The following is a 17,412-nucleotide window of genomic DNA, read 5'->3' as shown; positions in this document are numbered from 1 at the left end:
ACATTTTTTCAGCAAAGACTTTAGATATTGGCTAGGTTCTGTCCCAGAAGCAGACGGTAGCACTGCTCATCCAGGAAAAATACCCACAACAGTCTCACATTAAAGAAAAGTGGCTATGCGCAATGTAATGTAAGCTGACACACATTCAAAGAATAATAATACTATTTTGAGGAAAGTCCTCAAGATTTAAACATTTGAAAAATATAAGAGCCTAGGGAGTCTATGGAAGAGCATGCTACATTTCACATTTGAGATGCAGATATACTGAAACCTGTCAACACATGTTAATTTTCCTTTTTTCCTAAAAAGGCCCACTTTTGATGATGGGAGAAGAGGGTAATGGTGTAGTTTACTTCGTTTCCAAAGTGTGAGGCTATTTGCACCTTCATTCGAGGCCCCAGTGAGGCCACTCCCTTAGCGGGATGCACTTGATCTTAATGGATGTTCCCCTTACAGTTGCCATTGGATTGTTAGAACATTTTGTCAAGAAGTACAATCAGTCCTTCCTTCTTGAAGGTTTTTAATTACATTTCTTGTAGTTTCTAATCTAGAAATACAAATTCCTGCATCAGAAACAAAGAATTGTGCATCTTAAAGTCACATCTCTTGTATGTTGTTTTCTGAAAATGTTGTATGAATGACATTTCAAGGTTATACACCATTGACATGGATCAAATGGCAGCATTTACTAGAGGGAAGAAAGTCAAACCAGATGTAATGGGAATCCTCATCTGCTTCCACTAAAACTGAAACAGAATCTAGTTTTGATGTTAATTTGAATAGCAGCCTGTGAACCATATTTCAGATTTTTAAAACAATGGCAAAATCCTAAATTTGAGGTCTGGATAATTTGATATCTGAATTCTGCTTCTCCTCTCACAATTGCACACCCAATGAAGAAGAGTTAAATGTTCTTATTTAACACATATACATATGTAATTGTACTTTTGCAAAAAGTCTATAGGTTTTGCTTCTTTGTTTCTATGAGGACTATTTAATTTTGGATAAAGACATGTTATGTCTGATAAACAAATTTTGTTTCTAAAGTCTACTGCTTTCTACAAAGTAATAACACATAACAGAGTCCCTTTCTTTCCAGCTTGTAATATTTCCCAACACATTTTAATGTATGATTAGATCCCGTGTGGTCTTTTTAAAAATCTAGGCTAATAAACCTTTTTCCTTTTTTTTTTCCCCTAAATCTTTTGCTGTGGACACAAATTCTGGGTTACATTAAATTAATTTATCTTTGCAGGTTGCCTTCAAAGTAGTCCACATGTAATCAGTTCTGTTTCCTTGTACAGTTCCTCTTGCTTCCCTGCTCCACCACAGGTCTCTTAATATGTCCACTCTCAGGGCCTTTTTCCACATCTTTCCAGCTGAGTAAGGCTTGAAGTTGGGTGGGACTCCACTGTAACCTAACTGGTATTCTACTACAATACCGGCGCAGACGCTTCTCTGTGGCTCATTAGCTGGTACCTAAAGCTCTGATCCTGTGTGCGCAGGGCGTCCCATTTCTTGACTTGAAATTCAATGACCATGAGGTAGGGTTTGTCAGAGGCCACCAGTATTGCTAAATCTGGTAGAACATCTGATTATCTTTAGCTGAGAGACTACAGGCATTCAGGGATGCCTTCTGCAGAAACAAACAGTGACGTTATTAACAGCAGACCTATGGAATACAGAGCCAAGGCTAAAGCTCATGCTGGAGTAGATTATAATAAAAAAAACACACAAAAACCCAAACAAAAAACCCAACCCCCCAAACCAAACAATAGTCTTCGCTCTCCTTTTGTTTGTTTCAAAATGTGAGTGGGCTGGTTTTGTACTTTCAATTATATTATCCCATAATGCAAAACCCTTTCCTGTGCGTTCTCTTTCTGTTTTTAATCTTTAACTTTTATATCTTTCTCCCTTTTTCTCTAGTTCATATGTTCTTTTTCTCTAACTATTGTATTTGCCCAAATACAGAACAAGCCTGCACAGCAGGCAGCCTCTTGTCTTCCCACGCTCTAGCCTCACACCCTCACTTCCCAAGTCTGATCTGCCTGAGTCTGCTTTGCATTTCTAGATAGATGGGAGCTGGGTCCTGCTCAGCTGAACAACTCCAGATGCTCTGTAGAAAGCGGGGAGCCACTGACCGTACCCTATGGGAAATGGTGTCTCCTGTTGCTTGCAGCAAATTCAGTGGCACTCAGGAGCTGCTGCTTCCAGAGGCACAAGCAAGATACTGAGTGTTCCCAAGCTGGATGGGAATATCTGGTGAAGTTTGCAGCACCCGGCTTGAGCCTGAATGTTAAGTGACATTCACACATAGAGGTTGCTTTCTAAGCTAAATGACTTGAAAAGCCTAGTTGTGCACAGGAGTACGGATACCTCAATAAAAACAAGTGACAGAGATCACAGGGTGAATTGAAAGCTCGATAAAATATTTCAGGCTGCCTGCACAGTAAAGGGATGCACGTATGCTGTTCCTGCTAGAAAAGAAGCTAACATCACATAAATCCAACATTTCTTTTTGCTTGCCTTAAATCAATGGGCTTGTGGTGCTATTCCTTAGAGTCAACAAACATGCCAGGAAAAATCTGTTTCCAAGCTGACTGCCCTTTCTCAGAACTGCCTGTAAGCGCCAGGGAGGATGGAAAGTGGGCTGCTGGGCTGCAGAGGTGCTTAAGGGAGGAGTTTGCCAGCAAAAGAGAATTGCAGAGTTTGAAGCATGGAGAGGCCTTCAGTTTTCCTAGAGTTCTTGCTAAAAATGTCTAATTCATTTAATGAGAAAAGCAATATACTAAACCAAACAATCTAATCATCTTGTCTCTCCTCCTCTCCCAGTCATTTTTAATATAATGATGGAGACTGTGAGCATAATGTATTCTTATCCTGATGCTTTTTGCTTTAATGCTGGGTTGAAATACTGCTCTAAGGAAAGAAGAAAATATATGTCATTTGTGAACAAAGGCAATGCACGACTGAGATGGGCGCACAAAGGTGGTACATTCTTGTAGTCTCAAGGAACTCCACAGAAACATTCTTTAATCTAGGAAAATGCTTTTACATAGTTAGCGAAACAGTCTTACTAGCAAGCTACTCTCCAAGGATCTCAAATAACAACCAGAAGGTTTTTATATACACATACACAGCCTATATTCTGCCATAAGCGCTACAGAGAAACCTTGTGATTTTTACCTTACTGCCACATTGTAGTGCTTTACGGGAAAACCTTGGTAAGGAAGATGTACTTGAGAAATAGGCTTTCCCACCAGTGCCTGTCTGTCCCAAACATCTTCCTTTCTTACTGTAGCCTGTTCTCCTGCGTAGGAAAGCTTCTCAGAAATAGTTGCAAGTTTGTTCATCTTTACACTAACAGAAGTCCTAATAAGAAGACACACCATCATTGCACACTGAACTTTGGAGATCAGCTCCTGGATCTGGTTTAGCCTATCCATGCATCTGCAGCCATGCTGACGGGCTCACCCAAGCTGTAGTGGCCCCATTATTTCTGTACTTGCCTTATATACTGCTGTGACTTCTGAGGGAAGGCCACAAATGCTCATATGATCATCTCAGCTAACGCATTAGGGTGTTGATGATGCAGAAGTTTACTCTCATGAAGGGACTTATAGGGCCAGGATCTTTCTGCTGAGTTGAGAGATCCCAGAAAATCAAAGGCAGATCCTTTAAATCAGAGGAGGTATTAATACATTGTAGAATTCCACAGTGATGGGGTGGAAGAGAAGTGAGAAAATTGTGTGTTTATAGGAAGACCCTTGCAAAAAAAATGTTGCACCCCTTATTTTGTGAAAAAAATGGTATGCAAAATACTCAAAGCACATGCGTTGGGTTTTTTTAAGCCTTCTTTGACTTCTGTAAATTGCATTGCAAGGTAGTCTCCACTGTGCAGGTAATATCCCATCTTGAACAAAAGTTTTTTGGCTAAGGGGAAATGTCAAAATCCTGCAAACACATCATGCATCTGAAATGAATCCCAAAGTAGAAGAGATTAAATGCTGATATAAAAAAAAAAAAAAAAGAAAAGAGGTACTGGAGAAGTGGCAAAAGGATGGATATGAAGGCTAAACCCTAGATATCAAAGATAAAGGGAGCATAAATCCAGTAAGATAGGATCAGAGAAACATTGGAGGAACCACTTGATATTCAGAGAATATGAAGTCTATCATTTTGGGTGAAATCTGTCTATGAAGAAGAGCCACCAGATCAATACCTGGCTCTGAGCCTGGTGTCACTGGCAGAATTTTGGTTTTTTTGATCATGGGTCAATTTACACGACACCAGGCCTGCTGGCAACAGACAGGGTACACCTCCTCAAAGGGGGAAAAGGATCTTTGCACAGGAGTTAGCAGGGCTCATTGAAAGAGCTTTAAACTAGATTTGAAGGGGGGGAGGGATAAAACCAAGTTTGCCCTGGGGTGAACACGCTTGTCTAGAGACAAGCCTGAGGGCAGCAGGCCAGTGTTTGAGGGACGGTGTGCTAGCGAGGTCCTTTGGTCTGCTGTCTCAGTGGAGGTAAGGGATGGAGGCCCATGCGGCAGCAAAGACGCAAGGGTTATTGATGTGTTGGAAAACACAGAAGCGCCTGAGAATGGTCATGTAGGAAAGGGGGCTTCTCCCCCACAAAAAGGTGGCAGGATCAGTAGCCCAACTGAAGTGCATCTACACCAGTGCACGCAGCACAGACAACAAACGGGAGGAGCTGGAAGCCATTGTGCAGCAGGAAAACTATGATATGGTTGCCATCACGGAAACATGGTGGGATGACTCGCACAACTGGAGTGCTGCAATGGATGGCCATAAACTCTTCCGAAGGGATAGGCAAGGAAGGAGAGGCAGTGGGGTAGCCCTGTATGTTAGGGAGTGTTTTGATTATCTAGAGTTTAATGATGGTGACGATAAGGAGGCTCAGGGGAGACTTGATTACTCTCTACAACTACCTGAAAGAAGGTTGTAGCAAGCTGGGTGTTTGTCTCTTCTCCCAAGTAACAAGTGAAAGGACAAGAGGAAATGGCCTCAAGTTGCACCAGGGGAGGTTTAGATTGGATATTAGGAAACATTTCTTCACCAAAAGGGTTATCAAGCACTGGAACAGGCCGCCCAGGGAAGTGGTTGAGTCACCATCCCTGGAGGTATTCAAAAGACGTGTAGATGTGGCATTTTGGGACACGGTTTAGTGGTGGACTTGGCAGTGTTAGGTTTACAGTTGGACTCGGTGATCTTAAGGGTCTTTTCCAACCTGAATGATTCTATGATTCTATTCTATGATTCCATGATATTGGCTTACTATTCCTATGGAATTACACACAAGAGAAATGTCTTAATCTAAGTTCCGAAAGCAAAGATATTGCTGAACTGATGTGAGGCAGTACACACTGGCACTGATTTACCTGGACCGTTACCAGAACTACAATCTTCACATTTTTAGGTCTTGGAATAAAATCCTACTTCATATCTCTGCCAGTATGTGCCAGCATATTTTTGTCCTGTGCCTAGCTGTGTCTGGCTGTCGCTACCAGCTTCGTTTATCAAGCACTTAAGTGTTCTACAAATAAAAAATAAAAAAAAGCGGTATAATAGCTAGTTATTTTTCTTATTAATGATATGTTAGATCGGTTAGAGCAAAAACTCAATGTTTATTGAACTGAAGGAACTGCATGACTGTAAATCATTAAACACTTACTTCTTTCACAAACCACTGGCAAAAGGCAGGGCCAATCCACTCTCTCGCATGTATCCCACAGTCTATCCAGACAGCTTTCTTGTAGGGCCGTGATCTTTTACCTAACTTGAAGTGTGAATATTCATAGAAATATCAATAGGTCTCATGACATTAGTGAAACACAATAATGAGAAAATAATAGAATGTTAGAAACACTAAACCATTTTGAATTTCCTCGTATAAAGGAACATGAATTTATTGTTTTCAAAGGTACGGCCAAGATAATGATATGCAGGTATGCCAAGATAATGAAGCTGACCTATGGGAAAAAAAATTACAGGAAAAGTGAGATCTGTCAATTTCTCTTTTATGAGAAATGATATCCTTAAATATCATTTAAGGAGCAGGGTGAGGAAAAACAATGCTACATGAATAGCCTGATGCAGAATCAAATTTTCAGAACTCTGCAACAGCAGGTGAAAAGAAAGTACAATCAAAGTAAAATTTTTTTTGCATCTTGCCAACACCCTCTAATTTGTGGTCCTAATAATGTGAGTTGAGAGTGCATAGCCCTGGAATTTTGTCAGTAGCTAAGGAGGAAGCATATGTGGCACGTGCTGAGAAGGACTCCAGAGTCCTCTGGGGCCCCTCTCCAGCACAACTGCTTTCCAAGTTGTCTGTAAACACAAAACTTTCCAATTCCCTTAAATCCAAATCCTGCTAATTGAACTTGTCCAGTAATCTATCTCCATGCATATCCAATCCAAGTAAACAGGATTTGGCTTTTAGTTCTCCAGCTTTTTATTTTTTTTCTTCATTAAAAATGACATTGAGAGAGATACTTAGATCTTAGCAACTCATCCTTAGGAAACACTGTTAACCTGCGTCTCCAGTGTACATGCTATAACATAAGTAACAAAGTGTCTGTCCCCAATTCCAGATTTTAGTCTGATTAATGACTATTTAATCTTTACCTTGAGTACAAACAGTGGTCTCCCTTCATAGGATGTTCCAACAGAGAACATGTGAACAAGATCTGAATGAGTTTTATTCAGATGATGCATCCAACCCTGGATCTGCAAATACAGAAATAAAATTGTCACTTCAATCTTTGTATTTCATGGGAAGCAACTGTAACACATTTACTAATCTCAGCTCTCAGTCCTCTTTATGTTTTTGGATTTTCCTGTAGTTTTTCTTTTTATGCTTTTTTTTTTTTGCTTGGTTTGTTTTCACACTTTAATCATCATTGGGCTCTCATAGCTCTATTGCCAGTGGCTGGATGCAGCCTTCAGTCACATGGGATTTTTTTTCCCATTTTAATGTTGGCCACTACTGGAATGCATTAGCTGTCCATCAAAAATCTGGGGATGGGGCTAATCTGCCATTCCCACTAAATATTAATGGAATTAAGAAAGAAGGTCTCTCAGTCTGCCTGTCAGGACACAGAATGGCGAACAGATTCACCTGCAGAATTGAATGCTACCTGCAATATTTTTTTCACAGGCACCAGATCTTGTTGAGGTGCAGCACCCTCCACGCTCAACCTCGTGACTTTGTTTTAGTGCAGTTTGAAACCATGTACGTGAGCACACCAAAATCAACATACATTATTTACCCCATTATCATCCAGGATAGTATCCCTTATACATAAATTTGTATCTAAGTGTTTTTAAGTCTTTGGGCCTCTTGTGCAAATACTTAAGCATTTGCTCACGTTGCTTACTCAGGTGACTCAGTGAGACTAATCACTCACTGAAATCTCTTATTCCATCAGAGTAAAAGACCTACTTTAAAAACAAAACTCAGAAGCTGTCAAAGATAGTTACATGTAAAGATAAGCCTTGAATATAAATATTAAAAAAATACATGTTTTCAAGAAGGTGCCTATTTTTGAAGAAGAAACATTCAGAACAGTGCTGAAGATGAACAGGTAACCATAACTTGTACAGAGAGTGAAATCTTAGCCTTATTAAAAACAACAGTGTAGCGGATAAGAGGAACAATACGAATTTTCACGTACTTCTTCCAGGGAGTGATACACTTCGTAGTTATACCCAGAGAGGGACCTTCGATTCCTATATGACCTCAGCCCAGTTTGGTTTTCTATTGCTTTCTGTAGGTCTGATATGAGAATCCTAGGTAAAAAAAGACAGCAGTATTGCTGAAAAACTAATAGAACACACAGGCTAAAGTAGAACAACAATCACATTTAGAAGAAGTATAGCAGGAGTTAAACCATCCCGACGTTATTTCTTGACAATAGAGTGCTTCAGGCTTATTTGAATATATGCTGCCAGATAAATACTCCAGCTGCTTTGAAATGTAACAGTGCCGTCAAAAAACACAACAAGCTTGTTAAGTGAATAAAACAGAATGATGTAAATAATGTAGCTAATGTGAAGAAGAAGCCACTTTCACTTGTTTATGGAGCAGCATTTGCTGTCTTCTTTTATAATCCAGTTATACTACGTGATCATGGATCTTCAAAAACTGATTTCAAAACCATAAAAAAAAAAAATCTCCTTTTAGGCTTAGAAAAACATGCACATACTTTCTCTTGGGAGTTATTGTACCAGCATGGAACTTTACGTATACCTACAAGTTGTAGAGGCAAAACAAAAAAATGAAGAACTTGGTGCCATTATCTTTGTCTGAAACACAACAAACAACAAACAAACAAAAAATCTTAAGTGTGGTTTGTTGTTTACATGATCTACTCTGCAATAGTTGTTGCCAATTATTTTAAAAGAACTCAGGAAAAACATGAAACAATACTAAGTGAAAATTAAATATGCTTGCATAAAAAGTGAGAGGTTCTTTGCAGTAAGAGCAAAATGCAGAAACAGTGGTATAAGCTGAAAAGTTTCCTGTTTTATGGCAAAACCAAATAATGATATGAATATAAAAATATAATACAGAAAACATCTAAAAAGAATTATATTGAAGACGTTGGAGCATCTATGCTTTTCCATCACACCATGGCAGGAGCTGGGAATATTGTCACTGACATCAGTAACAATGTCACTGTAAAACTGAGAGTCATCCTTGTATACCACCTTCTCCTAAAGCATGGCAATGTGTAATCACCATACCACTAATTCATCGTTCCTGTAAAACGATGGTCACATTCAACCTTTTTAAGTTTTATAGGCATTAGCTGCAATGATTGGAAAAAGATGGAAAGAAACTGCATTCACTCTGATCCTAACTCAACTGTGCAGCAGATACCTCAAAGATAATAGGTCTATCTACATATGATATCAAAGTAAAGGTTATCCTCATCTTCAAATGTATTAGTGAAGTAATTGTATAATTAGGAATTACATTGTTCTACACCAGCAGCTTTCATTAAGCAAACTAAGGGTTTATAGTCTTTCAAATTGCTGTACACTCCAAGACCAGTACTGTAAAGCATTTAAGCCTGTAGTTAGATTAAAGCAGTGGTTTTATTCAAGTCATTAGGACATCTGATATGTTAAAAAAATACTTGCCTGCTTTGCTGAATTCTGATTAGTGTAAGTACCTACCAGGATCAAGCTCTCTTTGTTCACTTTTACAATAATAAATTTAACTTCCCAACTCCTGATTGTTTATGTGTCTCTACTCCAAATGAGATTTGATAATCTTTCTTTACGCTTAAATGACTGTGTACTCTGTGTGCTTAAAACACAAAGGCTCTTAAGTCCCTGAGGTCTGAATACAACCTAAGTGGCTTGGTTGCCAGAGAACTTACAACTGAGGCAATTTGGTGCAGTAAGAGTTTATCTGATGCCTAGCTTGTTTTCATGACCGTCTTCTCATCATAAAGTCAAACACTGGGACAGATAAGCCTGTCTTACAGGCAAGGGCTGGTCACCTTGCTCATTATTAGGGCTGCTTAATGCTTCCTGTCTTTAGAAATTTGTCATAATTTAGGCAAGCATCACTCTGTCAGGCTGAAGTTTTACATGGTGTTTGCCTCAGATTTTCCAGTTCCCAAAGGGATGTAGCAATAGTTGCAAATGGTGCATCAAAAATGAAATAAAAAAAAAAATTGTGAAAAACAGCCATGAGAAAAGGGTCTGTATGAAACCTTGCCCGGCACCTCAGCCCCTGGGCTGTGGAGCTGCGCTTCAGCTCAGGGCTGTGGTCCCCAGCCCAGCTGCGCCGTGCGCACGGCTGTGCCCGGCTGCCCCGCTCCTGCCGCTTCCCGACTATAGCTGTTGCTGCTCTCGTGGCGAGTCCTGCCGGCTCTTGTGGAGTTACAGATGTCAGGAGGCTTGTCAGGACAAAGCACATGCTCGTCGGAGGCTTTGCAGGGTTTTGCTTCTGATGGCTGGGACCCAGCGGACAAGGAGTCGAAAACGGGCGGCGAGGAGATGAAGAGCGAGAGCAAAGAAACAGTCTGGAGCTGACAAAATGCTGCCCAGCTTCCTTCTAAGTGCACACAACTTGTGCGTCAAATGCCAGAGAGGAAATTTTCCCTGTGGAAAATTAATGTAATGTTGTCCTAGTATTTGTAACACGTTGTTTCAGGTAAACTGCAGAAACCCTTCACTCCTGCAGTTCTTGCCCTTGCACACTCTGCTCTGCAAAGTAAGTAAAGGTCTTCAAGTACAGGGAGTGTTTATAACACATATAAAATGGCCTTCTGTCATTTCATTAAAGGTGATTACTGTGAGCAGGAACAGCAGCAGACGTGAATACAACTGCCGGGGCACAGTAATTAGGGGATATTTTTTGTATAAGCACAGGAAAACAATTACAGAAATCCCAATCTCATTTTTAAACACAAACAAAACTGAAGCAGTGTTGAACACATGAAAGTCACTCTGAACTTCAGCCACCGGGCCTGCGTAATTAATTTCCTTATGTTTGTTTTTGTATTTTTAGAACAAAAAATTAATTAAGAGACCATTGTTATAATAAGAATGGAATTTTGATAAGAGTACATATAATACACAATATGATTTGCGCCATCCTTTTCTGACTGAGAAGTATAAATAGCCTCACATAGGGCTTTATTCAGCAAAAGTTTCAGAATTCAAATAACTCATCAGTTGATTATTCAGACACTTAGGCATCTCACTGAAAAGGCTTTAATGACAACAACATTATTCTTGTCTAGTATATCATATTGATAAATATGAAACGATAAGTATACTCTGTCTTGAATGCTTTTAAGGAACGCTATAAATGATATGTGATCCTTAGCTTGTATTTGTTCTGTTTGACTTGCGTTGGGTCACGAGGAATGGAAAGTTATAAAAGAGAACTAGTACATTCCTTTATAATTCATGAGGAAGGCTTGCCTCTGCGTTTGCAGCACACTTGTAAACAAACCTAGCTCCTGTTAAATACAGAGGCAAAGCAGGCTGTAGAATTAGTAATTACCATCCCTCCCTTAACAGATGTGATTTCATATACATTGAAAACACTTCAGCTTGACTCCAAAGGAGGACATTTAATTAAAACTGCCTGCCTGTGGGAGATTTTCTGTTCTCCCATTAAAATGGTTGTTTTCTTGGCAATGTCTAGCTGTCTGCCAGTCTAATTGCTACGATGTGGAACGTATTTTTCAAGTGCACTTGGTGTGGCAGATGCAGACCTGCCTTGGAGGCCAGATCTCCAGAGCGAGGCAGAGAAAGCGAAGCACAGGCTTACGTGTACTGGATGTTTGCTTGCTGGAGGTAGGGCAGCAGACTTCGGGACGTGTTCTGGGGTACTCGCACGTCGGTGACCATACCTTCAACGATGTGGAAGGGGCTGCTGGGCTGCCACAGGTCCACCTGTAGTGCAGGAACCAACCTGTAATTCATATGCATTCAGTGTAGGTGGGGAAATCCAGGAGATGGGACGCTTGAAGCTATGTATGCAAGCACTCTAGGCATGGTATAGACAATAAAACTCTATTGGCTGGTCCAGCTCTATGCTAATGGAGAAGATTTTGAGGAATGATTGCATCCAGCTTACCACAACTCTCATGGGAGATTTGCCAATGGGAAGAGAGAACGGTCTCAGGAATGTGCCTCCTGAAACAGCTCGAAACAAAAGCTACGTCCAACTTCATGCGCCTCCTCAGACTACCATACATTCCCTATTTATTAGCTCCTATGGAATCCATGAGTCTTTTATTTCACAAGGTATTTTCTATGTTCACTAAGGCAGCAAAAGAAAAGAACGCTAAAGAGAGGTAGAAAACAAAGCATATACCAGTGTTGTTTGCAAAGTGTACCCAAGTTTTTATCTTGACAATAAGCAGATCAGAAGTCAGTAACAGAAGGTCACCAATACTATGAAGGAAGCTGTGATCTACCCAATGATTTTACATGAGACACCAAAATAACAGGATTAAGACAATAAAATTATTACAAACTTGTAAAAAACAATAGCTACTAAATGATACCACATTGTTAATGTGATATCTATATCTGCACACACCTAAGGGATGCTTCTTGTCCATTTTTACTTTCTTTTGTTGCCAAATCTGAAATACACTTGGAACTTTAGCTCAGAACATTAATTTTCAAGAAAGCAACAGGGATTTGAAACTCAGTGTTCTGCACCTGGTAGCAAAATGGTTTTGTACTACTACTCAGCTGCACCAACAACAGATGCACATACTCTCTAACAGAGGTGAGAACAGTACCTCCTCTGCCAGTGTGAGGACAGTGGTGAGAACACAAGTTAACAAACCTCTTCCCAGAGCTCCTGGGTAGTCACAGGAGACTATGGAAAGGAGTTTCAACAACAGCCTCTGTGTCAATGTGACAAATATACATGTCAAGTTCCACAGGCCTTAAAAATATGTTAAGTTTGTGAGCTGAATACAAAGAGGGGAATTGATAGGGACTACCATGTCCCCACATTTCTTAAAGAGAATTTAAAAAGAATTAATACTTGATAAACATCTTTTGAAGTCTACTGCAATCAGCTGTGCTAGGCTGCATTGATAAAAGTCATGGACAGAGCTCATGAGTGTCCCTTGCCTTACTTGCTTTCCAGGTTTCTAAGGTTTTTATAATCTATATTTTAAAAGCTCCTGACTTCTATGCCATACAAGCGATTTTGGAAATATCTAATGCATTTCACCTTGATATGAACCTTGTTTGAGAAGACAGTACAATCTTGCAGCAGGGGTTTAGTTCCCACAATTTCTCAAATGGCCCCAAGTAAGAATATTCCAATTACCAAGAAGGCACCTGACACTGAACCTGATGCCACTTCTTCAAGCAGTAGCAACTTCAGTCCCGTTAATCCAATTAAATGCCTGCTACTTTAGAAGGAGTAAAACTGAAACACAGGGGCAGCCTTTTCTATTCCTGCCAAAACCACCCTTTGTTTCATGCTGCCACAATATGGTCTATGGATCTGTGTGATAGTGGTGAGTGGGCACAGCATCTTTTGAAGTCTAACACCGGGACTGGCAAAGTTCACAAGGCCTGTGAAGCTGACAGCAGCTATGACAGATGGTCAGTAGAAACCAAACTCATGAATTAAATGGTGCTAAATGCTGCTTATAAATAAAGATCCTCTCACTGCGCTAACACCTTATGTTTGTTAGTTTATCTATCTTTCATATTTTGATTCATTATAGGCATCCAGTGAAATTTCCCTCTAATTCAACATGGTTGATTTCACACATGGTTAATTAGAAACGTGTATTTGACTTTTAAGATTTATCCCTAAAAATACACATCACAGAGGGTACATTTGCTGCCCTTGGAGTAACAGCGTACCAATCAGCTCAGCTTGAGCCATCTTTATAAAAATAACAACAAATTGTTATACACAAGCTAAGAGCAACTGAAGTGAAATGTCTCCTGGCCAACTGCAATATCTAAGCACACAAAACTGGAAAGAGAAGTTACAAAAATGAAAAAAAAAAAACAACCAAAAACATGAGATACACCTGAAGCTTGTTGTTGTTCTTGATAGTTACTCAGGATTAATTTTGGTGCATTTCTCCATCATCGTGGAGGGGATAAACCAACCAATATTCACACTATTGGTTACAACACAACCGAGCTTTCTAATTTCTGAGGTATTCTAATTGTCCCTCACATTACTGGCTGCAAGGGAGTAACAAAAGCAGAAGCAATCTTCTTTTAACTAATGAATCAGCGGTATATTGCACGCCACTATCCTCTTCTGGCAAAAATGCAGTATTTCATTCCTGGCATTGTCCTGGAAGTGAGACAAAAAAATCCCATTTTTAGAATGCAAATTCAGCTCAGTTCCCTATTTGGGTAGTTTGGTTTCATTTGACTCCCACTTCTCATCCTTTGCAACGTAAACAAAGCATTCAGTGCTCATCTGGGAGATGTTACCTGTGCTGTCCAGGGCACCACTTCAATTGCTGACTTGAATTTGCTTTATAAAACATGTAACAGGAAACACATTTCTCCAACAGACATCTTATTTATATTGCAACTTCCAGCTTGTCCTTGGCGTGACATGGAAACAGCGCATGAAAGCTGACAAATAGAAGATGAATTTCAGAGCTGGCATGTTTGGACTGAACAAGTCCAACTATCCCTTACTCACTGTCAACTTTAGGAGACTTCATCATTGCATCTCCTATGGATACTGAGGGCTCCATCGGAGTCATCACTCTTCTTTCAGCATCATTCCTCTGGCAAGCATGCCTTGGATTTCCATGCTGGGCTCCGCTGGCTAGCAAGTGGTACTGATATTTTCTCCGATCCTCTTTACTATCTGCGATGGGGTGTTGTTATCCCCACACATTACACATTAGCTATTATATAGTAATATGGACGGTGTACCAGTCAGTGCCAAAAGACATTTACTTGTGGGTGGTGGGATTTGCTAGGTGGGGGGGGAAGATTCTCCAGCTACAAAACGAACCGATGCAGAAATCCTACAGAACCCTCTGAACAGACAGCCAAATATTTGAACCTCAAAATTCACCTGGTATCTTGAGGCTAGAGGAAAAGAGAGATGCTTTAGAGTATGTCTGCAAACCTAAACATTCTCATCTCCTTTGCAGAACTCTCTCCTTTGCACATCTTTTCCTATCTGTCAGGCAGCAGGTTGCCTTTAGAGGGTCTTGGGATGTTTTAAGCCTCTGGACAATAAGCAGAGCCCAGGCAGGATTTTTCAGTAGGCTCAGACTTGGGACCTGGAGACTAATTACTTGGCACCTGCTGCTGCACTCAGGTGTGACTCCAGGTACCTGTTCTCAGGGACAGCCGTGGCTCCACAGATGCCCAGCAAATGCTCTTTCCCAAATTCTCACTGGAGGCACAAGCATCCTGACTTGCCTTCTATGAGAAGAAATGGTATGTAAAAGCATACAGACAGCTCCCTTTCCCAGAGGATTTAAACACATTATTGCTTTATTTAACAAAGAAGGTATAAGAGATTATTAATTGTGACTACATAGTAAGTATCCTTTTTTAACTGCACATTCTTTTTTCAACCTCACCCACGCAAGTCCCTGGGATTCAACTTGTGCTTAGGAAAGCCAGCACTCTTTGGGTTTCATTGTAGGCAGTTTCTCTTTAAACTGAGGTGTTAAAGACAGCTCAAGAGTATAAATGTATCAGCTCTTACCTGGACACCTTCCAAGCTACAGCAACCCTGAACTCATTAGTCTTGTCTCTAGCTTCTGGTCAGTATGGTGACAAAAAGTCAGCACAAGCAAAAAGGACAAATATTTTTAAAAGATTTGGGTGCTGAGCTAAGAGAATTCAGAATTTCTTCCAAAATTAAAAATGATGCAAATAATTTTCCAAAAATACAAACATTTCATTGGTATAATCCTACATATCACAAATGGTGTATACACAGCTCTGTTGCCCCGCCAAGACAGAAACCAGAGCAGGGAGTTTTTTTCTTCACTAGTTCCAGGTTTTCCTCCAGCTCATTCTGTGCCTGTGGAAAGGGAGCCCGAGAAGAAAGGAGTCTCTTTGCTTTTCCCCAGGAACACACTCATGGCTGCATAAATCCCACAGTCCTTTTTTTCATTCAAGTCACTGAAAGAAATCCTCAGCTTCTTTAGACCACAGGGCCTAGTCTGGCTCATACTTGTAATTAAAGTCATTTTCTCAGGCAGTAGCCTCCAGTTGTTCCTCACTACCCTTTCGTAAACAAGTGTTTAATTTCTTCTTCCATTTAGCCTGAAAGGAAGATGCTTAGCGCTCTCATCAGGTCTGTGATCGTGTATTGATCAAAAGAGATGACTGATGCTTGTCATTGAAAATAACTAGAATAAATCTGCCATAATTTACATTTAGTATCTGGACAAAATTGTTTGTATGATTTATCTGTGTTATACCCCATGAAGACAGTAATTTTGTTATGCTTTATGACCTAGCATATATATACTTATATATACTTACTGAGTTGTATACAGCAATACATGTGCCAAAGCTGGCCTTGCCCTTAACATCACCATCAACAGCTTTCTTTGAGAAATGCTGTCAACTGTATAGTTCAGAACATAATTATTGTTATGATGCCATCAGTTGAAATGGCTTGGCATTTGTGAGCCTCCTGTATAAAGGAATGTGCAGTCAGTAGTGCAAGCAGTGATGCTCTTTGCTCATGGGCTCTATCAGCCTATCATGGGTTGTATGGGTTTTCCATTTACATCCATGTGCTCATGTATAGACACATAAACACCCTAACCAGTCCTGAAACTCATGTTTTCAATTAGAAATCTGATAGCAGAAGGTAGAGAATTGAAGAAGTAGAAGCTGCTCTAGTCTCATTGATGCTGTCAGAGGTCTGACTATCAGAGGCTTCATCACGTAACACACAAGAAACAGACACCTATATGTATGTACACAAACACCCCTCGCACGCACATACATAGTGCGCAACAGAATTTTAGGCTTCTGTTGGTACCTTTGCAGAGAAAGAATGAAGGAAGAGTGACTCCTGTTGACTCTGACACTGGTGGATAATTATAGCTGTGCTGTAGTTCACCTGGAGGGAGTAGAACTGCTGCTCTCTAATGTCTTCACCCTTGCAAGTATTTTCAGGATCAGGACTGATTTCATCCTCACTTGCTCCTGCCAATTAAGGAACTTAATTGACAGTCCTGACTGCAGATCTCCTTCAGCTGCCCTTTATGTGCAGCAAAATGGTCCAGTGGCAATTAAGTGTGGGATTCCCTGTGCTTTCTAGAAGGACTTACAAGGTAGTCCTAGTTGCTGGTGCAAAGTAATTTAAGTTTCAGATTGAGCACACTAGACATTTAATTGGCTCTAACTTTTCAGTATTTATTTGCTTTTCAGTGAGGCTGGTAAGAATAATTGTGCCAATAAATTGGGATTGATTCACGGGATTGCAGCAGCCATAACACTAGCAGGAACAGAATGCGAACAATGCACAGCTCAAAGTTTTGAGTTTTGCAGATCTTTATGGAACTATAACACAGTAATGATCTTGCCACTCTAGTTACACTGGTATAATTTTACACTGGGCTCTACACTGCAGAAAAGAACTTGTAGGCTATTCCTCAAGAGAGTCACTGAGGAAAAACTCATACACAATTATATGGTAATTGAATATCCGTTCTTACAAGTACAGATGCCACTGGGCTAAGTATATTTGAAAGACGTGAAACAGTCTTTAGCAGACTCGTTAAAAAAACCCAACCAAACCCCTATTTTGTTTCTTATTAAACTATTTATGGCTTGTTTAATTTTGTAGTTGTTGCTGCACTACATGAGAAATAGAATAGCAACCCCCTGAGTCTGATCCTGCTCCCACCGGGGCTGTGCTGATGA

The 17,412-nt window shown here is 40.2% G+C and overlaps 1 protein-coding gene across 3 annotated transcripts in view; it reads right to left on the bottom strand.

Moving 5' to 3' along the window:
- CPA6 (carboxypeptidase A6) overlaps window positions 1-17,412 on the bottom strand; it is an 85,474-nt gene that overhangs the window by 22,214 nt on the left and 45,848 nt on the right. Inside the window, exons 3-6 of one of the 3 annotated variants that reach the window (XM_030011863.2) lie at window positions 11,318-11,442; window positions 7,695-7,809; window positions 6,646-6,747; window positions 5,693-5,797 (exon numbers count right to left, since the gene is read on the bottom strand). In XM_030011863.2, the coding sequence (XP_029867723.1) occupies window positions 5,693-5,797; window positions 6,646-6,747; window positions 7,695-7,809; window positions 11,318-11,397 (402 nt within the window). In that variant the 5' untranslated portion in view covers window positions 11,398-11,442. Of the gene's footprint in view, window positions 1-5,692; window positions 5,798-6,645; window positions 6,748-7,694; window positions 7,810-11,317; window positions 11,483-17,412 lie in introns of those variants that run through there. The other 2 variants (XM_041123037.1, XM_041123038.1) reach the window with 2 other exon arrangements.

This window comes from Aquila chrysaetos, chromosome 4, assembly GCF_900496995.4.
Source record: "Aquila chrysaetos chrysaetos chromosome 4, bAquChr1.4, whole genome shotgun sequence".
In the NCBI taxonomy this organism is placed as follows: domain Eukaryota; kingdom Metazoa; phylum Chordata; class Aves; order Accipitriformes; family Accipitridae; genus Aquila; species Aquila chrysaetos.
The sequence above is the reverse complement of the archived record's forward strand: the minus strand, read 5'-3'. Positions and strand labels throughout refer to the sequence as shown.